General features: G+C 47.5%; 1 protein-coding gene across 5 annotated transcripts in view; it reads left to right on the forward strand.

Moving 5' to 3' along the window:
* LOC137570304 (neurogenic locus notch homolog protein 2-like) overlaps positions 1 to 26,057 on the forward strand; it is a 287,509-nt gene that overhangs the window by 132,914 nt on the left and 128,538 nt on the right. For all 5 annotated transcript variants that reach the window (XM_068278937.1, XM_068278940.1, XM_068278939.1 and 2 more), the window contains one exon: positions 12,219 to 12,368. In XM_068278937.1, coding sequence (XP_068135038.1) covers positions 12,219 to 12,368 — 150 coding nt within the window. The remainder of the gene's footprint in view (positions 1 to 12,218; positions 12,369 to 26,057) is intronic.

Raw genomic sequence — 26,057 nt, forward strand, 5'->3', positions numbered from 1 at the left:
AAGCTCTAGTTCCTAAACCGACAACTGAACCGCATTATATTCTGATAGGAGCTGGATGGGGGGTGCTTACTTTTGCAGCGTAATAGCAGACAGAGTGACCCTGATGAGTAAGATAAGGGGCTGCACATGGCGATCCCTCACCTCCTGCCATTACCTAAGTAGCAGGCCAGCAGCAGGACACAGAGCAAATGCAGAATTCATTACACCACATAAGAAATGCAGCAAATGTTACCCCCACACATGTAATGCAGCAAACATTACTGCACATGGCGATCCCTCACCTCCTGCCATCAGCTGAGCATCAGGCCAGTATAGATTGCCTGTCCGTGACCTCTGCTTGCCTCCCGCATGGCTTCTGGGATTCCTCCTGCATACGTCGACCCCACGTGGTTTCCTAGTGTGTGATGTCATACGTGCCCTTTACTAGAATACTGGGTGCAGGTGTATGGACAGCAGGTGTATGGTGCAGGTGTATGGACCGGAGCAGTGGAGAGACAAGGACAGGTCATGTATACTTCACACTGGGCACTGGGGATCATTTTTCATTAGTGGGGACAATGCTGGGGGTTTCGCTGCGTTCGTTGATCATCGTGAAATGATACGCCGCTCGTGCCATGCACCTAAGTCTCCCCAACATCTTACAGCATGCACGATCGGCAATGTGACCAAGTTTTGTCCTGAAATCCGTCGCATTGTCGGCTGGGCATACACTTGGCGTCACTGATTTTCATCCAATTTGATTATAATAATCAAATCGAATGGTCCATCAGCCTGCTAAGTCATCTGATGTATGGACACCTTTACGAGATATGTTTTAACACAAGCTCTATGGTGAAATTCATGCTGTTTGTGCTGATAAAAATGACATTTTAAAAAATGACACGGGGTCCCCCCTGAAGCCCCCTTTAGCCCCTTGTTACCCATGCAGGCTGGGATAGCCAGAATGCAGAGGCAGGACTGTGTGGGGATCCCCCCCCCTGAGCTATACCAGCCCACATGGTCCATGGTATGGGGGAGCTCTGGAAGAGAGGGGCAGCCAAGCCATCCTCATCCCCGGTACCCCCACACCCTGGGCTGGGGTTCATGCTGGCATCTGGGGGTCCCCTATAACAAGAAGACCCCCAGTGAAATGGGTATGGGGGTACTGACAGTTACCTTTAAGGCATGTACACACCGGACTTTTTCAAACTACGGGTCGTCAGACCCTCCTGCGGGGCCAGGGGAGCCTCTAGGCATAGGCAGTACAGGCCATTGCCTAGAGTGCCATTGGTCCTGGGGGGCGCCATGTTGCTGGATTAAGTCCCACCCCCCAAATTAAGCTCCACCCCTGATAAAGCCCTGCCCTGTGTGTGTTCTATTACTTGCTTCTGCTACATGTACTTAGTGTAAGTTGCAGGCAGCTGCCACCTCTGTGCCTTATGCCTCCTTCTGTCCCTTTTGTGCCTCCCTCTGTCTCCTTGTATCTTCAGTCTCTTGTGCCATGTCTGACCCCCTGTTTTTCCTATCTCCCTTTGTGCCTCCTGTCTCCATGTGCCTCCTTCAGTCCCCCTGTGCCACCTCTGCCTCCTTCTGTGCCCTCTTCTGTCCCCTGTGCCTCCATATGTCACCTTTGCACCACAGGTTTTCTCGCCTGGAGGGACAAAATGGCTAGAAGCGCCCCTGTGCGGGGCAGTCGTTCTGACGACAGTTGCACGTGAGTACAAGCTGCCGTCAGACTGATAAGACCACCGAGCGGATCAATCAAAAACAGTCTTACTCACGTGCAACTGTCAGAAGAAGGACCGCCCTGTCGTCAGAACGAGTGGGCGGGTCTGACGACCCATAGTTCGAAAAAGTCTGACGTGTGAACGTGCCTTTAGTTACTCCCATGTCAGTATCCTGGGAAATGCCCCACGCCAATATCCTCATGATAACAACACACAATGATCTCTAGAAAAGATCTCTACCTGGGAGAAGCTTAATATCATCTGAACACAGCAAGACAATTACTTAAAGGGGCACTATGGCAAAAAATTGTAAAATATGTGCAAACATAGACAAATAAGAATGTTTTTTTCCAGAGTAAAATGAGCCATAAATTTCTTTTCTCCTTTGTTGCTGTCACTTGCAGTAAGTAGTAGAAATCTGACAGAAGTGACAGGTCTTGGACTAGTCCATCTCTTCATAGGGGATTCTCAACAAGGCTTTTATTCTTTATAAAGATATTCCCTAAAAAGGATTTAAACAATGATGCTGGCCAGTCTCCCTGCTCGCTACACAGTTTTTTTGACAGTTGGACAGGGCAACTGCCATTCCCTAGTGCCTTTAAAAATAAATAATCCCTGAGACTCCCCCATGAAGAGATGGACTAGTCCAAAACCTGTCGCTTCTGTCAGACTTCTACTACCTACTGTAAGTGGCAGCAGCATAGGAGAAAAGTAATTTATGGGTCATTTTACTCTGGTAAAAATGTACTTCTTATTTGTATATGTTTCCACATATTTTAAATGTAGAATGTTTTCGCCATAGTGCCCCTTAAACATGGCCAGTGTTACAGATTACCCAGCAAGCTCATGGTGAACCACAACTCCCAGGAGTGTGTAAGGGGTTACAAAGGACCAAAAAGCTTCCTTATTAAAATGCTATGAAAACAGGAGTTTGCCTTCTTAACGCAGAAGAAAGTCTATTATTACTGCTATGTGATATTTTTACATGTGTATTGAGAGCTTTCTGAACTGTATTGGAAGTGGAGCTCAATAAAAACAGAAGGTATTTGCGTTTATTCAGATTGGAGTGAGCATTTAAGGTGCACTGATGAGGACCAACCAGTCCGAAACAGTCTGTATGCGTGTTGGATTATTATGGCTCTGTACAATTAACAAGCTGGCACATCATTGCATTCCAGCGGTTCTGGAGGTGTGGATAGCTTACAGGGACAACAAGGGATGATTTGCATATTCAGCAGTGATGCATTGTGGAAGACATCAGATGCTCACTCCAACCTGAATTATTGCAAACAACCTTCTGTTTCAAATACACAGAAACTTGCTATAGGATGTGGCTGGAGGTTTTTTCTCTTTCTCTGTGTGGCTATAGGGTGTGGCTGGAGGTGTATATTCTCTCTCTGTGTGGCTATAGGGTGTGGCTGGAGGTGTATATTCTCTCTCTCTCTGTGGCTATAGGGTGTGGCTGGAGGTGTATATTCTCTCTCTCTGTGTGGCTATAGGGTGTGGCTGGAGGTGTATTCTCTCTCTCTCTGTGGCTATAGGGTGTGGCTGGAGGTGTTTTCTCTCTCTCTGTGTGGCTATAGGGTGTGGCTGGAGGTGTTTTCTCTCTCTCTCTCTCTCTCTCTGTGGCTATAGGGTGTGGCTGGAGGTGTTTTCTCTCTCTCTGTGTGGCTATAGGGTGTGGCTGGAGGTGTATTCTCTCTCTCTGTGTGGCTATAGGGTGTGGCTGGAGGTGTTTTCTCTCTCTCTGTGTGGCTATAGGGTGTGGCTGGAGGTGTATATTCTCTCTCTCTGTGTGGCTATAGGGTGTGGCTGGAGGTGTATATTCTCTCTCTCTGTGTGGCTATAGGGTGTGGCTGGAGGTGATTTCTCTCTCTCTGTGTGGCTATAGGGTGTGGCTGGAGGTGTATATTCTCTCTCTCTGTGTGGCTATAGGGTGTGGCTGGAGGTGTATATTCTCTCTCTCTGTGTGGCTATAGGGTGTGGCTGGAGGTGTATATTCTCTCTCTCTCTCTGTGGCTATAGGGTGTGGCTGGAGGTGTATATTCTCTCTCTCTGTGTGGCTATAGGGTGTGGCTGGAGGTGTATATTCTCTCTCTCTGTGTGGCTATAGGGTGTGGCTGGAGGTGTATATTCTCTCTCTCTGTGTGGCTATAGGGTGTGGCTGGAGGTGATTTCTCTCTCTCTGTGTGGCTATAGGGTGTGGCTGGAGGTGTATATTCTCTCTCTCTCTCTGTGGCTATAGGGTGTGGCTGGAGGTGTATATTCTCTCTCTCTCTGTGGCTATAGGGTGTGGCTGGAGGTGTATATTCTCTCTCTCTGTGTGGCTATAGGGTGTGGCTGGAGGTGTATATTCTCTCTCTCTGTGTGGCTATAGGGTGTGGCTGGAGGTGATTTCTCTCTCTCTGTGTGGCTATAGGGTGTGGCTGGAGGTGTATATTCTCTCTCTCTGTGTGGCTATAGGGTGTGGCTGGAGGTGTATATTCTCTCTCTCTCTGTGGCTATAGGGTGTGGCTGGAGGTGTATATTCTCTCTCTCTGTGTGGCTGTAGGGTGTGGCTGGAGGTGTATATTCTCTCTCTCTGTGTGGCTATAGGGTGTGGCTGGAGGTGTATATTCTCTCTCTCTGTGTGGCTATAGGGTGTGGCTGGAGGTGTATATTCTCTCTCTGTGTGGCTATAGGGTGTGGCTGGAGGTGTATATTCTCTCTCTGTGTGGCTATAGGGTGTGGCTGGAGGTGTATATTCTCTCTCTGTGTGGCTATAGGGTGTAGTTGGAGGTGTATATTCTCTCTCTGTGTGGCTATAGGGTGTGGCTGGAGGTGATTTCTCTCTCTCTGTGTGGCTATAGGGTGTGGCTGGAGGTGTATATTCTCTCTCTGTGTGGCTATAGGGTGTGGCTGGAGGTGTATATTCTCTCTCTGTGTGGCTATAGGGTGTGGCTGCAGGTGTATATTCTCTCTCTGTGTGGCTATAGGGTGTGGCTGGAGGTGTATTCTCTCTCTCTGTGTGGCTATAGGGTGTGGTTGGAGGTGTATATTCTCTCTCTCTCTCTGTGGCTATAGGGTGTGGCTGGAGGTGCATTCTCTCTCTCTCTGTGGCTATAGGGTGTGGCTGGAGGTGTATATTCTCTCTCTGTGTGGCTATAGGGTGTGGCTGGAGGTGTATATTCTGTCTCTCTGTGTGGCTATAGGGTGTGGCTGGAGGTGTATATTCTCTCTCTGTGTGGCTATAGGGTGTGGTTGGAGGTGTATATTCTCTCTCTGTGTGGCTATAGGGTGTGGCTGGAGGTATTTTCTCTCTCTGTGTGGCTATAGGGTGTGGCTGGAGGTGTATATTCTCTCTCTCTCTCTGTGGCTATAGGGTGTGGCTGGAGGTGTTTTCTCTCTCTCTGCGTGGCTATAGGGTGTGGCTGGAGGTGTTTTCTCTCTCTCTGCGTGGCTATAGGGTGTGGCTGGAGGTGTATTCTCTCTGTGTGGCTATAGGGTGTGGCTGGAGGTATTTTCTCTCTCTGTGTGGCTATAGGGTGTGGCTGGAGGTATTTTCTCTCTCTGTGTGGCTATAGGGTGTGGCTGGAGGTAATTTCTCTCTCTGTGTGGCTATAGGGTGTGGCTGGAGGTATATTCTCTCTCTGTGTGGCTATAGGGTGTGGCTGGAGGTGTATTCTCTCTCTCTGTGTGGCTATAGGGTGTGGCTGGAGGTGTATATGCTCTCTCTCTGTGTGGCTATAGGGTGTGGCTGGAGGTGTATATTCTCTCTCTGTGTGGCTATAGGGTGTGGCTGGAGGTGTATTCTCTCTCTCTCTGTGGCTATAGGGTGTGGCTGGAGGTGTATATTCTCTCTCTGTGTGGCTATAGGGTGTGGCTGGAGGTGTATATTCTCTCTCTGTGTGGCTATAGGGTGTGGCTGGAGGTGTATATGCTCTCTCTCTGTGTGGCTATAGGGTGTGGCTGGAGGTGTATATTCTCTCTCTGTGTGGCTATAGGGTGTGGCTGGAGGTGTATTCTCTCTCTCTGTGTGGCTATAGGGTGTGGTTGGAGGTGTATATTCTCTCTCTGTGTGGCTATAGGGTGTGGCTGGAGGTATTTTCTCTCTCTGTGTGGCTATAGGGTGTGGCTGGAGGTGTATATTCTCTCTCTGTGTGGCTATAGGGTGTGGCTGGAGGTGTATATTCTCTCTCTGTGTGGCTATAGGGTGTGGCTGGAGGTGTATATTCTCTCTCTGTGTGGCTATAGGGTGTGGCTGGAGGTGTATATTCTCTCTCTGTGTGGCTATAGGGTGTGGCTGGAGGTGTATATGCTCTCTCTCTGTGTGGCTATAGGGTGTGGCTGGAGGTGTATATTCTCTCTCTGTGTGGCTATAGGGTGTGGCTGGAGGTGTATTCTCTCTCTCTGTGTGGCTATAGGGTGTGGTTGGAGGTGTATATTCTCTCTCTGTGTGGCTATAGGGTGTGGCTGGAGGTATTTTCTCTCTCTGTGTGGCTATAGGGTGTGGCTGGAGGTGTATATTCTCTCTCTGTGTGGCTATAGGGTGTGGCTGGAGGTGTATATTCTCTCTCTCTGTGGCTATAGGGTGTGGCTGGAGGTGTATATTCTCTCTCTGTGTGGCTATAGGGTGTGGCTGGAGGTGTATATTCTCTCTCTGTGTGGCTATAGGGTGTGGCTGGAGGTGTATATGCTCTCTCTCTGTGTGGCTATAGGGTGTGGCTGGAGGTGTATATTCTCTCTCTGTGTGGCTATAGGGTGTGGCTGGAGGTGTATTCTCTCTCTCTGTGTGGCTATAGGGTGTGGTTGGAGGTGTATATTCTCTCTCTGCGTGGCTATAGGGTGTGGCTGGAGGTATTTTCTCTCTCTGTGTGGCTATAGGGTGTGGCTGGAGGTGTATATTCTCTCTCTCTCTCTGTGGCTATAGGGTGTGGCTGGAGGTGTTTTCTCTCTCTCTGCGTGGCTATAGGGTGTGGCTGGAGGTGTTTTCTCTCTCTCTGCGTGGCTATAGGGTGTGGCTGGAGGTGTATTCTCTCTGTGTGGCTATAGGGTGTGGCTGGAGGTATTTTCTCTCTCTGTGTGGCTATAGGGTGTGGCTGGAGGTATTTTCTCTCTCTGTGTGGCTATAGGGTGTGGCTGGAGGTAATTTCTCTCTCTGTGTGGCTATAGGGTGTGGCTGGAGGTATTTTCTCTCTCTGTGTGGCTATAGGGTGTGGCTGGAGGTATTTTCTTTCTCTTTGTGTGGCTATAGGGTGTGGCTGGAGGTGTATATTCTCTCTCTGTGTGGCTATAGGGTGTGGCTGGAGGTGTATATTCTCTCTCTCTCTGTGGCTATAGGGTGTGGCTGGAGGTGTTTTCTCTCTCTCTGCGTGGCTATAGGGTGTGGCTGGAGGTGTATATTCTCTCCCTGTGTGGCTATAGGGTGTGGCTGGAGGTGTTTTCTCTCTCTCTGTGTGGCTATAGGGTGTGGCTGGAGGTGTATATTCTCTCTCTCTGTGTGGCTGTAGGGTGTGGCTGGAGGTATTTTCTCTCTCCCTGTGTGGCTATAGGGTGTGGCTGGAGGTGTTTTCTCTCTCTGTGTGGCTATAGGGTGTGGCTGGAGGTGTATATTCTCTCTCTCTGCATGGCTATAGGGTGTGGCTGGAGGTGTTTTCTCTCTCTGTGTGGCTATAGGGTGTGGCTGGAGGTGTATATTCTCTCTCTCTCTGTGGCTATAGGGTGTGGCTGGAGGTGTATATTCTCTCTCTCTCTGTGGCTATAGGGTGTGGCTGGAGGTGTATATTCTCTCTCTCTGTGTGGCTGTAGGGTGTGGCTGGAGGTGTATATTCTCTCTCTCTGTGTGGCTATAGGGTGTGGCTGGAGGTGATTTCTCTCTCTCTGTGTGGCTATAGGGTGCGGCTGGAGGTGTATAGTCTCTCTCTCTGTGTGGCTATAGGGTGTGGCTGGAGGTGTTTTCTCTCTCTGTGTGGCTATAGGGTGTGGCTGGAGGTGTATATTCTCTCTCTCTGTGTGGCTATAGGGTGTGGCTGGAGGTGTATATTCTCTCTCTCTATGTGGCTATAGGGTGTGGCTGGAGGTGTTTTCTCTCTCTCTCTGTGTGGCTATAGGGTGTGGCTGGAGGTGTTTTCTCTCTCTCTCTCTCTCTGTGGCTATAGGGTGTGGCTGGAGGTGTATATTCTCTCTCTCTGTGTGGCTATAGGGTGTGGCTGGAGGTATTTTCTCTCTCTCTGTGTGGCTATAGGGTGTGGCTGGAGGTGTATATTCTCTCTCTCTCTGTGTGGCTATAGGGTGTGGCTGGAGGTGTTTTCTCTCTCTCTCTGTGGCTATAGGGTGTGGCTGGAGGTGTATATTCTCTCTCTCTGTGTGGCTATAGGGTGTGGCTAGAGGTGTATATTCTCTCTCTGTGTGGCTATAGGGTGTGGCTAGAGGTGTATATTCTCTCTCTCTGTGTGGCTATAGGGTGTGGCTGGAGGTGTTTTCTCTCTCTCTCTGCGTGGCTATAGGGTGTGGCTGGAGGTGTTTTCTCTCTCTCTCTCTGTGGCTATAGGGTGTGGCTGGAGGTGTTTTCTCTCTCTCTGCGTGGCTACAGGGTGTGGCTGGAGGTGTTTTCTCTCTCCCTGTGTGGCTATAGGGTGTGGCTGGAGGTGTATATTCTCTCTCTCTGTGTGGCTATAGGGTGTGGCTGGAGGTGTATATTCTCTCTCTGTGTGGCTATAGGGTGTGGCTGGAGGTGTTTTCTCTCTCTCTGCGTGGCTATAGGGTGTGGCTGGAGGTGTTTTCTCTCCCCCTGTGTGGCTATAGGGTGTGGCTGGAGGTGTATATTCTCTCCCTGTGTGGCTATAGGGTGTGGCTGGAGGTGTATATTCTCTCTGTGTGGCTATAGGGTGTGGCTGGAGGTGTATTCTCTCTCTCTGTGTGGCTATAGGGTGTGGCTGGAGGTGTTTTCTCTCTCTCTGCGTGGCTATAGGGTGTGGCTAGAGGTGTATATTCTCTCTCTGTGTGTGGCTATAGGGTGTGGCTGGAGGTGTTTTCTCTGTCTCTCTGCGTGGCTACAGGGTGTGGCTGGAGGTGTTTTCTCTCTCCCTGTGTGGCTATAGGGTGTGGCTGGAGGTGTATATTCTCTCTCTGTGTGGCTATAGGGTGTGGCTGGAGGTGTTATCTCTCTCTGTGTGGCTATAGGGTGTGGCTGGAGGTATTTTCTCTCTCTCTGTGTGGCTATAGGGTGTGGCTGGAGGTGTTTTCTCTCTCTCTCTGTGTGGCTATAGGGTGTGGCTGGAGGTGTATATTCTCTCTCTGTGTGGCTATAGGGTGTGGCTGGAGGTGTTTTCTCTCTTTCTCTGTGTGGCTATAGGGTGTGGCTGGAGGTGTTTTCTCTCTCTCTCTCTGTGTGGCTATAGGGTGTGGCTGGAGGTGTTTTCTCTCTCTCTGTGTGGCTATAGGGTGTGGCTGGAGGTGTTTTCTCTCTCTCTCTCTGTGTGGCTATAGGGTGTGGCTGGAGGTGTTTTCTCTCTCTCTCTGTGGCTATAGAGTGTGGCTGGAGGTGTTTTCTCTCTCTCTCTGTGGCTATAGGTTGTGGCTGGAGGTGTATATTCTCTCTCTGTGTGTGGCTATAGGGTGTGGCTGGAGGTGTTTTCTCTCTCTCTGTGTGGCTGGAGGTGTTTTCTCTCTCTCTCTCTCTGTGGCTATAGGGTGTGGCTGGAGGTATTTTCTCTCTCTCTCTGTGGCTATAGGGTGTGGCTGGAGGTATTTTCTCTCTCTCTGTGTGGCTATAGGGTGTGGCTGGAGGTGTTTTCTCTCTCTCTCTGTGGCTATAGGGTGTGGCTGGAGGTGTTTTCTCTCTCTCTCTCTGTGTGGCTATAGGGTGTGGCTGGAGGTGTATATTCTCTCTCTCTGTGTGGCTATAGGGTGTGGCTGGAGGTGTATATTCTCTCTCTCTGTGTGGCTATAGGGTGTGGCTGGAGGTGTATATTCTCTCTCTCTGTGTGGCTATAGGATGTGGCTGGAGGTGTATATTCTCTCTCTGTGTGGCTATAGGGTGTGGCTGGAGGTGTATATTCTCTCTCTCTGTGTGGCTATAGGGTGTGGCTGGAGGTGTTTTCTCTCTCTCTCTGTGGCTATAGGGTGTGGCTGGAGGTGTATTCTCTCTCTCTCTGTGGCTATAGGGTGTGGCTGGAGGTGTTTTCTCTCTCTCTCTGTGGCTATAGGGTGTGGCTGGAGGTGTTTTCTCTCTCTCTGTGTGGCTATAGGGTGTGGCTGGAGGTGTATATTCTCTCTCTCTGTGTGGCTATAGGGTGTGGCTGGAGGTGTTTTCTCTCTCTCTGTGTGGCTATAGGGTGTGGCTGGAGGTGTTTTCTCTCTCTCTGTCAGGCTATAGGGTGTGGCTGGAGGTGTATTCTCTCTCTCTCTGTGGCTATAGGGTGTGGCTGGAGGTGTATATTCTCTCTCTCTCTGTGTGGCTATAGGGTGTGGCTGGAGGTGTTTTCTCTCTCTCTCTGTGGCTATAGGGTGTGGCTGGAGGTGTTTTCTCTCTCTCTGTGTGGCTATAGGGTGTGGCTGGAGGTAATTTCTCTCTCTCTGTGTGGCTATAGGGTGTGGCTGGAGGTGTTTTCTCTCTCTCTGTGTGGCTATAGGGTGTGGCTGGAGGTGTATATTCTCTCTCTCTCTGTGGCTATAGGGTGTGGCTGGAGGTGTTTTCTCTCTCTCTGTCAGGCTATAGGGTGTGGCTGGAGGTGTATTCTCTCTCTCTCTGTGCTATAGGGTGTGGCTGGAGGTGTATATTCTCTCTCTCTGTGTGGCTATAGGGTGTGGCTGGAGGTGTTTTCTCTCTCTCTGTGTGGCTATAGGGTGTGGCTGGAGGTGTTTTCTCTCTCTCTGTGTGGCTATAGGGTGTGGCTGGAGGTAATTTCTCTCTCTCTGTGTGGCTATAGGGTGTGGCTGGAGGTGTATTCTCTCTCTCTGTGTGGCTATAGGGTGTGGCTGGAGGTGTATTCTCTCTCTCTGTGTGGCTATAGGGTGTGGCTGGAGGTGTTTTCTCTCTCTCTCTGTGGCTATAGGGTGTGGCTGGAGGTGTATATTCTCTCTCTCTGTGTGGCTATAGGGTGTGGCTGGAGGTGTTTTCTCTCTTTCTCTCTCTGTGGCTATAGGGTGTGGCTGGAGGTGTTTTCTCTCTCTCTCTCTGTGGCTATAGGGTGTGGCTGGAGGTGTATTCTCTCTCTCTGTGTGGCTATAGGGTGTGGCTGGAGGTGTATTCTCTCTCTCTGTGTGGCTATAGGGTGTGGCTGGAGGTGTATTCTCTCTCTCTGTGTGGCTATAGGGTGTGGCTGGAGGTGTTTTCTCTCTCTCTCTCTGTGTGGCTATAGGGTGTGGCTGGAGGTGTATATTCTCTCTCTGTGTGGCTATAGGGTGTGGCTGGAGGTGTATATTCTCTCTCTCTCTGTGTGGCTATAGGGTGTGACTGGAGGTGTATATTCTCTCTCTCTCTGTGTGGCTATAGGGTGTGGCTGGAGGTGTATTCTCTTTCTCTGCGTGGCTATAGGGTGTGGCTGGAGGTGATTTCTCTCTCTCTGTGTGGCTATAGGGTGTGGCTGGAGGTGTTTTCTCTCTCTCTCTGTGTGGCTATAGGGTGTGGCTGGAGGTGTTTTCTCTCTCTCTCTGTGTGGCTATAGGGTGTGGCTGGAGGTGTTTTCTCTCTCTCTCTGTGTGTGGCTATAGGGTGTGGCTGGAGGTGTATATTCTCTCTCTCTGTGTGGCTATAGGGTGTGGCTGGAGGTGTATATTCTCTCTCTCTGTGTGGCTATAGGGTGTGGCTGGAGGTGTATATTCTCTCTCTGTGTGTGGCTATAGGGTGTGGCTGGAGGTGTATATTCTCTCTCTGTGTGGCTATAGGGTGTGGCTGGAGGTGTATATTCTCTCTCTCTCTGTGTGGCTATAGGGTGTGACTGGAGGTGTATATTCTCTCTCTCTCTGTGTGGCTATAGGGTGTGGCTGGAGGTGTATTCTCTTTCTCTGCGTGGCTATAGGGTGTGGCTGGAGGTGATTTCTCTCTCTCTGTGTGGCTATAGGGTGTGGCTGGAGGTGTTTTCTCTCTCTCTCTGTGTGGCTATAGGGTGTGGCTGGAGGTGTTTTCTCTCTCTCTCTGTGTGGCTATAGGGTGTGGCTGGAGGTGTTTTCTCTCTCTCTCTGTGTGTGGCTATAGGGTGTGGCTGGAGGTGTATATTCTCTCTCTCTGTGTGGCTATAGGGTGTGGCTGGAGGTGTATATTCTCTCTCTCTGTGTGGCTATAGGGTGTGGCTGGAGGTGTATATTCTCTCTCTGTGTGTGGCTATAGGGTGTGGCTGGAGGTGTATATTCTCTCTCTCTGCGTGGCTATAGGGTGTGGCTGGAGGTGTTTTCTCTCTCTCTCTCTCTGCGTGTGGCTATAGGGTGTGGCTGGAGGTGTATATTCTCTCTCTCTGCGTGGCTATAGGGTGTGGCTGGAGGTGTATATTCTCTCTTTGTGCAGCTGCTATTGATGCTTCTCTTTGGTTTCAGGGGAAAAGCTAGGAATATGCCCCTTGCTCTCTGGCGGCGAGTTTTTCTGTGGAGATAATAAATCTGTAAATTGCATCTCGGACTACGAATGCCCCGGAGAGGACAAATGCTGCAACACCGGCTGTGAAATATCCTGTGCAAGGTCCTACCGTAAGTGATACCGGAAGCTGATCCCCACTGGGGAGGAGGGGTGGGTGGGTAAATTACTGTGCTGGGGGATGCCAGTAATCTGTAACTCTGTGCCCTGCTTAGAAGAGCGTGCAGATTGTGTCACAGTACTGTATGCTGATTACCTGTGTGCATACGCAAACATTCCACAGCGCTGCACCTGCCAGCAGTAAAGAGGTTACTGTAACGATTGTGGAACTTCCTCCGTGATCAGCGCACAACGCGTGCGCTGATACGGCGGAAATCCTCCACAAGCGTATAATTTGCAGGAACCCAGCAAAAGGTGCTACGCACCTGTAGAGGGAAATTCCTGTCGGCAGATGGCGCTGGGGAGTGCAGAGGAACCAATCCTCTGTACCTCCACAAATGCCAGACAGGAATTGTACGAAGCGCAGAACGCAATCGCAAGAGAGGCGATTGCGAATGAGAACGAGCAAAGGGACAGGTTGTATGTGTGTGCACCAAACCAGTCGTCAACCCGCGACGGTGCACACACCACAGCAGACAATAAGTAGGAACGCGATCGCGAGAGGTGCGATCGCCAGACGTGACACAAGGCTACAGCAAGGCAGAGCACGAGAGTAGCAAAGGCACAGCAAATCATACAATGAGGAGATACGGAAAAAAACAAACGCTAGCTAACCGCGAACACCGCACTCATTCGCAACAGTGCACGTGGTTATGCGCGGTCTCCACGTGATAAGCACAATAGAGACAAGCATGCCTAACTAACCATCGACAGACAAACATGAAACAGAGGACGCGAGCGCTTGCTCAACGGTTACCTCACCGAGCCTCCAGCAAGCGCTCGTAGCAGACAAGACAGACACACGAAAACAGGAACAAGCGAGAGACAGGATCCACAGCACTAGCGAAAAGAGGCTTGCGCGATCCAAGGAGACAGAACAGAAGGATCCACCGCGCTAGCGCAAGATGCTAGTGCGATCCAGGTACAGAGTAGCAGAACAGAAGGATCCACAGCACTAGCGCAAGATGCTAGTGCGATCCAGGGAGGCAGAACAGAAGGATCCACAGCACTAGCGAAAAGAGGCTAGCGCGATCCAAGGAGACAGAACAGAAGGATCCACAGCGCTAGCGCAAGATGCTAGTGCGATCCAAGTGAGACAGGTCAGAAGAGATAGCTGGTAGCAACCGCTGCACCAGCTATACTCCAGGAACAGAGATCAGAACGATTTCCTGTCGACCACCGCTGGGACAGAACAAACAAAACAGATAAACAATCCTAACTGCACTAGGGAACCTGCCTAGCACAGTTTCCAGGAATTACTCTAAGCTGATCTTCAAACAAAGAGCATGGCTGACACTCTCCAGAGTGTTTCACAGGAAGGAATGCTTGTTACCAGCAAAGCATTGTGGGACACACATAGTACTTATAGTACACACCTCCAATGAATGTGGCCAGGCAATTTGCATGACAACGTATGCAAATTCCTCTGCAAGCACAAGCTGCAAAACTGACAGAAGCTCTTCTTTCCAGAGTCCTGCAGCATGCAAACCTACACAATGGTCAAAAAGCTGCCTGCCTGCACAGGCAGCCGAGCAGATCATCACAGTCACCACCTGTGATGAATGTCAGAGTGTAAATCAGGGAGAGAAAAGAGTTTACAGGGGGCAAACACTGACTAAATAATCTATAAATGAATATTGTAAAATGAATAAGCAATTTAATTCATCATGTTATATTCAGTTCCTCTTTAAGGGTTCGTTCACACTAAGGGTCCTTTTTTCCAGTGCGGACGATTTTCAAAATCGGCCACAAAACGCTTGTGCAATGAATCTCTATGAGAAGGTTCATATCAGCACGTTGTGTCTGCTTTGCGGTCCGCAAAGCAATGCCTGTACCATTTTTAGGGGGTTTTTGCTATAATGGAAGGTATAGGAAGAGCGCTAAACGCTCACAAAACCGCTTTATGCGGCGATTGCATTCACGTTTATTTAGAATAAATACATTGTATTTATACTTTTCCGGGTCAGAGTTCACTTCCTGACTTGCGTCAGGAACTTGAATGACAAAACCGCTCTGGCAAAGCGCTTAGAACAGCTCTTTTACCAAAAACGTAGCGTATATTGGAACGCTGAGAGGGGAAAAAACACCACACAAAATCGCAAAACGCTTGCGTTTGCGATTAAGATTTTAGATGTGAACGAGGCCTTACTGAGACCCACAAATCCCCAGACACATGAGAGCAGTGACACACTTACCACGGATAACGCCACTGTATGGCCACACACAATAGATCAGTAAGATGGCACCGGTTGCCCGGCTCACACTCAGAACTGCAATTAGGGATGCTCAAATCCGTATTCAGATGAAATCTGGATAGTTGTTATCCGGATGTCATCCGGTTAAATGAAATCACCTGGGCGGGGTGGGCGGGGGCGTTAATCTTACCTCTCTGACGTCTTCTTAGGTCCGCCCCTCGGCACCTCCCATGATGCGGTCCACGCGGCGGTGACGTGAGTACAAATACGTCCTCCTTCAACCCGGAAGGAGGAAGTGTTTGTAGTCACGTGACGCACGTGGACCGCATCATGGGAGGTGCCGAGGGGCGGACCTAAGAAGACGTCAGACAGGTAAGCTTGACACCCCCCCCCCCTGTCCAGCCCGTACAGGTGATTTCATTTAACTGGATGAAATCCGGATAACAACTATCCAGATTTCATCTGAATACAGATTTGAGCATCCCTAACTGCAATTACAATCCCAATCGCCCAGTGATCGCGATCGCCATTCTGCATTGCTATTTTCCGGGATTTTTTGGCGATTGCTTTTTCCGATTTTCATTCCAGTGAATAAGAATCGCGACACATTCGCCGGGGAAATGCTGCATGCAGCATGTTTGTGATTGGCTGAAATCGCACACGTGCTGCGAACATTGCAGTGTGTGTCATCCCATAGGACTGCATGTGCTGCGGCACTTTCTTGATAACTGGCAATCAGCAGAGCTCAAAACGTGGCAAAAAGAACGCAAGTGTGATTTATTTGATATAAGCAAAAGTTTACATATGTAAAGTTCACTTTAATAATTACATACATTTTAAACACCCCAAATGCATACTATACTGATAGTAATCTAGCTGCAGTGTGTACTGATCTCTGCTACCTCTAGTATGCACAGCATAAGTGGTTACTCTGTGCCTGTACTGATAGTAATCTAGCTGCAGCGTGTGCTGATCTCTGCTACTTCTGGTGTGTACAGTATAAGCTGTTACTCTGTGCCTGTACTGATAGTAATCTAGCTGCAGTGTGTACTGATCTCTGCTACCTCCAGTATGTTCAGTATAATCTGTTTCTCTGTGCCTGTACTGATAGTAAACTAGCTGCAGTGTGTACTGATCTCTGCTACCTCCAGTATGTGCAGTATAAGCTGTTACTCTGTGCCTGTACTGATAGCAAACTGGCTGCAGTGTGTGCTGATCTCTGCTACCTCCATTATGTACAGTATAATCTGTTATTCTGTGCCTGTACTAATAGTAAACTAGCTGCAGTGTGTGCTGATCTCTGCTACCTCCATTATGTACAGTATAATCTTCTTCTCTGTTCCTGTACTGATAGTAAACTAGCTGCAGTGTGTGCTGATCTCTGCTACCTCCAGTATGTACAGTATAATCTGTTTCTCTGTTCCTGTACTGATAGTAAACTAGCTGCAGTGTGTGCTGATCTCTGCTACCCCCAGTATGTACAGTATAATCTGTTATTCTGTGCCTGTACTGATAGTAAATTAGCTGCAGTGTGTGCTGATCTCTGCTACCTCCATTATGTACAGTATAATCTGCTTCTCTGTGCCTATACTGAAAGTAAACTAGCTGCAGCATGTGCTGATCTCTGCTGCCTCCAGTATGTACAGTATGAGGTGTTACTCTGTGCCTGTACTGATAGTAAACTAGCTGCACTGTGTGCTAATCTCAGCTACCTCCAGTATGTACAGTATAAGCTGTTACTCTGTGCCTGTACTGATAGTAAACTAGCTGCAGCGTGTGCTGAACTCTGCTACCTCCAGTATGTACAGTATAAGCTGTTACTCTGTGCCTGTACTGATAGTAAACTAGCTGCAGTGTGTGCTGATCTCTGATACCCACAGTATGTACAGTATAAGCTGTTACTCTGTGTCTATACTGATAGCAAACTGGCTGCAGTGTGTACTGATCTCTGCTACCTCCAGTATGTACAGTATAATCTGTTATTCTGTGCCTGTACTGATAGTAAACTAGCTGCAGTGTGTGCTGATCTCTGCTACCTCCATTATGTACAGTATAATCTGCTTCTCTGTTCCTGTACTGATAGTAAACTAGCTGCAGTGTGTGCTGATCTCTGCTACCCCCAGTATGTACAGTATAATATGTTATTCTGTGCCTGTACTGATAGTAAACTAGCTGCAGCATGTGCTGATCTCTGCTGCCTCCAGTATGTACAGTATGAGCTGTTACTCTGTGCCTGTACTGATAGTAAACTAGCTGCACTGTGTGCTAATCTCAGCTACCTCCAGTATGTACAGTATAATCTGTTACTCTGTGCCTGTACTGATAGTAAACTAGCTGCAGCGTGTGCTGAACTCTGCTACCTCCAGTATGTACAGTATAATCTGTTACTCTGTGCCTGTACTGATAGTAAACTAGCTGCAGTGTGTGCTGATCTCTGATACCCACAGTATGTACAGTATAAGCTGTTACTCTGTGTCTATACTGATAGTAAACTAGCTGCAGCGTGTGCTGATCTTTGCTGCCTCCAGTATGTACAGTATAAGCTGTTACACTGTGCCTGTACTGATAGTAAACTAGCTGCAGTGTGTGCTGATCTCTGATACCCACAGTATGTACAGTATAAGCTGTTACTCTGTGCCTGTACTGATAGTAAACTAGCGGCAGCGTGTGCTGATCTTTGCTGCCTCCAGTATGCACAGTATAAGCTGTTACTCTGTGCCTGTACTGATAGTAAACTAGATGCAGTGTGTGCTGATCTCTTGTACCCCCAGTATGTACAGTATAATCTGTTATTCTGTGCCTGTACTGATAGTAAATTAGCTGTAGTGTGTTCTGATCTCTGCTACCTCCAGTATGTACAGTATAAACTGCTGCTCTGTGCCTATACTGAAAGTAAACTAGCTGCAGTGTGTGCTGATCTCTGCTACCTCTATTATGCACAGCATAAGCTGTTACTCTGTGCCTGTACTGATAGTAAACTAGCTGCACTGTGTGCTAATCTCAGCTACCTCCAGTATGTACAGTATAAACTGTTACTCTGTGCCTGTACTGATAGTAAACTAGCTGCAGGGTGTACCGATCTCTGCTACCTCCAGTATGTACAGTATAAGCTGTTACTCTGTGCCTGTAGTGATAGTAAACTAGCTGCAGTGTGTGCTGATCTCTGCTACCTCCATTATGTGCAGTATAAGCTGTTACTCTGCGCCTGTACTGATAGTAAGCTAACTGCACTGTGTGCTAATCTCAGCGACCTCCAGTATGTACAGTATAAGCTGTTACTCTGTGCCTTTACTGATAGTAAACTAGCTGCAGATTGTGCTGATCTCTGCTACCTGCTACAGAAAATAAATAGCATTTTTCAGCGCGGGGGGGGGGGGGGGGGGGGGAGCTCTGCGCTTAAAGAGACTCTGAAGCGAGAATAAATCTCGCTTCAGAGCTCATACTTAGCAGGGGCATGTGTGCCCCTGCTAAAACGCTGCTATCCCGCGGCTTAACGGGGGTCCCTTCACCCCCAAACCCCCCCCCCCCCAAATCTACGACTAACTTGGTCGTAGATTTTGCTGCTCCGAGAGGCAGGGCTAACGGCTGCAGCCCTGCCTCTCAGCGCGTCTATCAGCGGCGCATCGCTGCCTCTCCCTAGCCCCTCTCAGTGAAGGAAGACTGAGAGGGGCGGGGGAGAGGCGGAGGTACGCGTCTGATAGACGTGTATGAGGCAGGGCTGCGGCGGTTAGCCCTGCCTCAATGCAGAAAAGATTCCGCTCTGTACGGGGGTGGGTTTGGGGGTGAAGGGACCCCTGTTAAGCCGCGGGATAGCGGCGTTTTAGCAGGGGCACATATGCCCCTGCTAAGTATGAGGTCTGAAGCGAGATTTATTCTCGCTTCATTCTCTCTTTAAAGGTTACCCGAAGTGACATGTGAATGATGAGATAGACATGGGTATGTACAGTGCCAAGCACACAAATAACTAGGCTGTGTTGCTTTTTTTCTTTCTGTGCCTGAAAGAGTTAAACATTAGGTATGTAAGTGGCATTTCCTGTCTGGGTCAGGACTGGGTCAGACTACAGTGTGACCCTCACTGATAAGAAATTACAACTATAAAACATTTTCCTGGCAGAAAATGGCTTCTGAGAGCAGGAAAGAGATAAAAAAGAGTAAATAGTTCATAGATTTTAGCTCTGACATACTTCAAGGAACAAAAACAATTGAGCAAAAACAATAAAACCGTAAAAACGTAAAAAGTAGATTTAAATATAAAATAAAACTGTGGGATATCTAAATAAGTCATTCCTAGTAGAAGGAAGATAGATGCAATAGTTTAACTCATCAGGTTTTTTTTAACCTCGGGTGCCCTTTAAAGAGACACTGAAGCGAAAAAAAATGATGATATTATGATTTGTATGTGTAGTACAGCTAAGAAATAAAACATTAAGATCAGATACATCAGTCTAATTGTTTCCAGTACAGGAAGAGTTGAGAAACTCCAGTTGTTATCTCTATGCAAACAAGCCATTAAGCTCTCCGACTAAGGGCTGGTTCAGACGGACGTTTGGAGGCGTCGCGTTCGTTGGCGTTGCGTTCGTGATGCGTTCAGGCTTTCAGCAGCGTTCGCATTGCGTTCGGATGCGGTCGCGTTTTTTCTTTCCCTAGGGGGACATTACTCGTCGCGGTTAACCGCCCCTGGAAGCAACATGTAGCTTCCAGGGGCTCCTTGAACGCCAGTGAAAATCGGGACCCGAACGCCGCGTTTGTGCAAACGCGCATAAAAGCTTGGTACAAACGCTCCCATTCACTTGAGTGGGAGCGTTTAACGCCAAGCCCCGAACGCTGGCAGTAAACGCTCTGCAAACGTCCGTCTGAACCAGCCCTCAGTTAGTCATGGAGAGGGCTGTTATCTGACTTTTATTATCTCAACTGTTCCTGGACTATTTACTTTTCCTCTGCTAGAGGAGAGGTCATTACTTCACAGACTGCTCTGAAAGAATCATTTTGAATGCTGAGTGTTGTGTAATCTGCACATATTATAGAATGATGCAATGTTAGAAAAAACACTATATACCTGAAAATAAAAATATGAGAATATTTTCTTTGCTGCTAATCTTCTAGTAATTATTCATAGTACACAACCAATTCACTATATCATATTTTTTTTTCCGCTTCAGTGTCTCTTTAAATGGTCTTCAGGTTACTGCCCTGGAAGGTGGCTTCACACCACAGAAGGAAAGACTAATAGCAGAGACAAAACGTACACATTGGTTCAAATCTGTAGAGAAAGGGTTAAACCTGGATAACGATTTCTTACATTGGTGGGAGGTTGATGATGATATTTAGTGTGGTAATTATCTTTCAGTGCAGACAAACTGCCTCCATTCTGCTTGCGGCTGAAGCTGAGAACTCATAGTAACGATGCAGGAGGACTGATCACAGCGATGTCCCCCGGCGGTGACTAGCGGTCTCCAATTCACCTTCCTGCCGGCGGGAACACGCGACGGGCAAGAGCGAGATTCAAATGATCGCGGCACTTTCATGGGAGTTGCTCAGGATCTTAAAGATCCAATCCGCCCTGATGGTCGTTATAACCACAAGCCGCAGAGCTTTGTTGGCCTAATCGCGGATTCGTACCCACATCACGAGGTTGCAGAAACGATCGCTCGCCGCTCAGAAAACCACCAGGCGTCGGAAGAATCGCGCACAAAATCGAAACATGTGTACGAGCCTTAAAGAGACACTGAAGTGAAAAAAATGTTGATATAATGAATTGGTTGTGTAGTAGGGGTAATTACTAGAACATTGGTTGCAAAGAAAATATTCTCATATTTTTATTTTCAATTATACAGCTTTTTTTTATAACATTGCATCATTCTCTAATACTTGCAGATTACACACTACTCAGCAAAGTTTTTGCAGAACAGGCAGTGCACTTTTGACCTGTCCTGAACTGTTTTCTGCAAAAGAAAAACAGAATTCAGCAGAGATAACCTAATCAGAAGTCAGAGCTCTCCATGACTTTCCAAGTTGTAGAGCTCAATAGCTATTTGCATAGATAACAACTGGAGTTTCTTCACTCTTCCTGTACTAGAAACAAATATTAGACTGATGTCTCTGCTCTTAATGCTTTATTTCTTAGCTAAAAAAAAAGTTTGCTTTCTTAAAATAGAAAGAATTTTCGATAATTCAGGTTGGAGGGAGCTTGAGATCTCTCCCAGTGCATCACTGCTGAATATATGCAAATTAACCATTGTACCCTTAGAAGCTAAACACACCTCCAGAACCGCTGGAATGCAATGATGTGTCAGCTTGTTAATCTGTACAGAGCCATAATAATCCAGCATGCATACGGACTGTTTCGGATTGTTTGAACCTCATCAGTGCATGGCATGGATTAATTTGGCTCTATGCAGTAGAGCCTTTCTTAGCTGTACTACACATACCAATTCATTATATTATATTTTTTTTTTCGCTTCAGTGTCTCTTTAAAGGGGAACTGAAGAGAGAGGTATATGGAGGCTGTCCTGTTTATTTCCTTTTAATCAATACCAGTTGCCTGGCAGCCCTGCTGGTCTATTTCTCTGCAGTAGTATCTGATTAAAACCAGAAACAAGCATGCAGCTAGTCTTGTCAGATCAGACTTATACGTCTGAACCACTGAAACACCTGATCTGCTGCATGCTTGTTCAGGGGCTATGGCTAATAGTATTAGAGGCAGAGGATCAGCAGGGCTGCCAGGCAACTGGTATTGTCTAAAAGGAAATAAACATGACAGCCTCCATATACCTCTCTCTTCAGTTCCCCTTTAACTCTTGAAGTTGTAATTTACGATGTCTCTGTGCCAAGCAGAATCTCAGTTATGTGAACATTGAGTAAACAAAGGGTCTTATCTGTTTGTTATAAATCAGCTAACATCCTCTCAAGAGCCTATTTGGATGTCTTGCTTCAGTTAAGGCATTGTAAGGCCATGTATCAAAAAAATCCATATCCCTTTTGATGTTGCATGTATACAGCTGTGTGCTTTAAAGAGTAACTGATAAGCATGAAATCCAAAATCAAATCACTTTTTCGATCTGTTAAATAACTAAAAAGGCTGCTATTTCGGCAATGCAAAAGTTCATAATCAAGATGACTTATTTTTCCTAGAAGAATATCATTCCCCATGTCCCCAGCTCATCTAGCACAGAAGGCAAGTTGCAGTGCATGCCACAGTTTTCCTTCCTCTGTTCTCCTCTCTGATTTGCCGCATCTATGGCCAGGTAGTGGTGCAGAGTATAGACAGGAACTCCAGCGCCTGGAACCATGAAGAGGTGAGTCTGTGTGCGCTGCCTTTATTCCTCCCCGCACTCTGTAATGCCGCCGGGAGGAGGGGGATGCCATAGGGGAGGAAGGGTGGAAATGACATCAGGATTGGCTTCATCCTGTGGGAGCCAAGATGGCCCCTGCCAGGAACAGAGTTTTCTTTATTCACCTTTATAAATTTCACTGAAATCAAAACGTGGCCAGTGCAATACATGTGCAGGGCCGGGCCGAGGCATAGGCTGGAGAGGCTCCAGCCTCAGGGCGCAGTGTAGGAGGGGGCGCACAATTCATTCAGCTGTCATTCCTAATTGTGTTTGAAGCAGAAAGAAATAAGAAATGGGGATACATGGCAGTGACTGCAATCCATATAACTAGATATTAAGGTGTTGGGGAGGTTGTGGGCCCTGTGGCGCCTCATAGTCTAATAGCAATCAGTGTGTGACAGCTGGGGTGGGAGGGATGGAGGGGCGCACTTTGATGTCTCAGCCTTGGGTGCTGGAGGACCTTGTCCCGGCTCTGTACATGTGTTATGTAAATAGAGCAAGTAGTTATCTACTTCCATATGCGTTTTTGTCCTGGCATAGTATGGCCATCAGCTGTTCTCTAAAGAGAATCTGAAGCCAAAAAAACAAAACAAAACACAGATAGTTACCCGAGGAGAGGGAAGACTCTGGGTCCTAATGATCCTTCCAGTTCCTCTCAGAGTCCTTGCGTTTCAGTGCTTGCTCCACCGTTCAAATTCCCCGTCGTGGGAGGTCAGGAAGTCTTCAGGAGCCTGAGTGCTCCTGAAGATGGGCGGCTCCTTACTGCGTATGCGTGAGAGTGCAAGAGAGCGCCGCTCGTACATGTGCAGTGTGGAGCGGCTGTCTTCAGGAGCACTCAGGCTCCCAAAGACTTCCAAAACCTCCCACAGTGGCATTGAGTATTCTCCAACCCATCAGTCAGAGACTGCCAATGGGAGGGCCAGCGGTGGAATGTGGAGACTTAGAGACGAACGGGGAGGCTCTATATCACCCAGGGCCTGTCCTCTCCTTAGCTAAGTATCTGGGTTTTTTTTTTTTTGCTTCAGACTCTCTTTATCATCTGGCCAGCATACAGGATTTAAGTCTGATGAAGGCACAATAGCCAAAAGCTTACTCATATTTTTTTTAAGGGTCCTAATGAGGCTTTCCCCGTTCTCCTGTGCAGCAACGATCCAGTGCTGCCCCCCCTCCAGGTATAAGTACCCCCCATCGGGGCACTTTTATTTATTACAGATTATCTGTAAGTGGGGGCACACACAGCACCAAAAACATCGCTTTTTATGCAGGATGCGGGTTTCACGTCCCGGAATCTACTGAAAGAAATTCATACTTCAACCAAAGAAAAAAAACAAAAAACAAAACTAAAAACTACGGAAAAAGTTTTTCCATGTTCAATTTTGCCTTCCCTAAACAGAAGTGATGCTTTACAGGCCTTACATCTGGCTCATGTAAAGCTGAATTCTAAAAAATACCTTGTGGTCTTAAAGGACAATTGAAGTGAGAAGAATACAGAGGCTGCCATAGTTATTTCCTTTTAACCACTTGAGGACCATCGGCTTACACCCCCTAGTGACCAGGCTATTTTTTGCAATTTAGGCCACTGCAGCCTTAAGACCTTGCTGCAGGGCCGTACAACTCAGCACACAAGTGTCCCCCCCCCCCCCCCCCTTTTTCTGCCTACCAACAGGTGTTTCTGTTGGTGGGCTCTGATCCCTGTATTTTTTTTTATTTTTTTTAAATAAATATACCTATTTTTATTATTATTATTTTTTATTCCTCCCTTCCTCTCTCCCCCCACCAGCCAATCAGTGTGATCGGCTGTCATAGGCATCAGTCTATGAGAGCCTATCGCTCCTGTGTCTCCCAGGGGGACAGCCGAGCTGTAGATCGCAGTGCTGTACAGTGTAAATAGACGGCGGGTTTGCCATCTAACAATCTCCCGAGCGGCGATCACCGATGGGAGATTGATGACAGAGCGGAGTTCTGTCATTCAGGTGGAGATGCGCATGCAATCTCCTGCAAAACCCGCCCCAGGACTTGACGCCAATTGGCGTAAGGCGGTTCTGGGGCTGCCGCCGCGTTCATACCCATCGGCGTGACGCGGTCATTACGTAGTTAAACAATACCAGCTGCCTGTCAGCCCTGCTGATCTGTTCACCTGCAGTAGTGTCTGAATCACACACCAAAACCAAGCATGCAGCTAATCTTGTCAGGTGTAGTGATAATCATAATTAGCTAATTATGTTTACGCTAAACTTTATGTACATTTTCGGAATTATGCCCATACACAATTACAATTTGTAAATTCAACTGATTTTGTATAATCATTAGTAATTGTGCAATAATTTTGCTCCCACACATGTTATTGTTGCAAAGATTGCTATATATCTTAAGGAGAATAATGGGTACAAGTCAAAAAAGTATTTTTTTCAAAATGTTTCAAAAAGACCTTTTGTAAGGCTTGGTGGTGTATTCTCCACAGTCAGCATGCAACGCATGAGCTGGCGTGGAGGAGGTACACACACCAGCACAAGGAAACAGGCTATCCCTAGTATAGTGGAGGGGAGGACTGACTGCAATAGGAGATTGTGGCGCACAGAGCCGGTGCAGATCTGACAGCCACAAACAATGCTTTCGTTATAACGTCTCAGCGCAAAGTAGCGCTGAGCGCACAAACCAGAACTGAGGAGATCAGGACAGGTAGACAGAATGAACGCTTGCTAGCTAGCCGCTACTTAGTGACAGCAAGCGTCCAAAACCAGACAGACTGGAATGAGGCAGCCAATGCGATGCGGCGATGGCGTGCCTCACAAAGACAGGACAGGATAGTCAGAAAATAGCAGGATTAAGATAGATGAACGTAACACAGATAAATATACAATAAGTATGTTTTCCTAGCGTATTACAATTACAGCTATCAATGAAACTATTTGTAACGTCTGACTAACATATGTATATATCGGCAATGAACCGATATATGACATAAGCAGGAACGCTGACTAGGAATGGAGTAACACAGGGAACAGGACTCAGAAGGATTCGCTATCTCTTCGCAGAGATGAACGCAATCCACAAACGGTAACAGAACAGGATTCAGAAGGATTCGTTATCTCTTCGCAGAGATGAACGCAATCCACAAACAGTAACAGAACAGGATTCAGAAGGATTCGTTATCTCTTCGCAGAGATGAACGCAATCCACAAACAGAACCAGGAGCAGGGTAACTACCTCAGCACGGGTGGTCACGGTACGCGCAACCTACCAAAACGTGCTGGAAAGCTGACTAACTGCATACAGGATATAAACAGTTCGTGTACGTATACATCAGCGACACTAATGTATCAACGTAACACAAATACAAGGAAAATAATAAACGTGCTGGTATGCATATATATTGGCAATGAACCAATATATGATGCAAAGACCAGCAAAGTATCTTTATAACAAGAAACACGATCGGGGGCTAAAGCGACAGCAAGGCAGGCTTAAGCTGAAGCTATGAAAACCCAAGGAAACCCTGCAGGAAGCAGATCTTTATACTGAGGTCATCCAATGGGAGCAGACATGCAGATTCCCACACAGGTGAATGATAATCAGTCACAAGCTGACAGCAGGGAAAGACAGACAAAGCTATGCAGCTTGCATGGAAATAGATCAGAACTGCCTGAGCTGCAGCACTACTTCCAGCAATAGCTGCTGCAGCAGCGATCATTACACCTTTGTAGTTTTTGAGAAAATTGATTTTAAAAATACAAAGGAAAAATGCAAAGGTAAAAAAAAAAGGATTTTTGAAATCGATTTTCTCAAGAACTACGGGGTCTTTTTGGAAACTGTTTTGTTACTTGTAGCCACTGTTCTCCTTAGCAGCATATGTAGCACATTTGGTGGCAGTACTATATATGGGGGGCTTTGCTATGCAGCAAAATTACAAGAAAACTACGCACAATTACGAATGATTACAATTACAGACAAAATACATTTAGATTTTACCTGAAATTTTGCATTACAACTTTGCATTATAATTGTGACTTTCAATATGAAATAACGTCTATGCGAAATTTGTGCTCAACACTAGCCAGATCTGACAATAATGTCGGAGCACCTGATCTGCTGCATGCTTGTTCAGGGGCTATGGCTA

The sequence above is a fragment of the Hyperolius riggenbachi genome, chromosome 4, assembly GCF_040937935.1.
Source record: "Hyperolius riggenbachi isolate aHypRig1 chromosome 4, aHypRig1.pri, whole genome shotgun sequence".
Lineage (NCBI taxonomy): Eukaryota > Metazoa > Chordata > Amphibia > Anura > Hyperoliidae > Hyperolius > Hyperolius riggenbachi.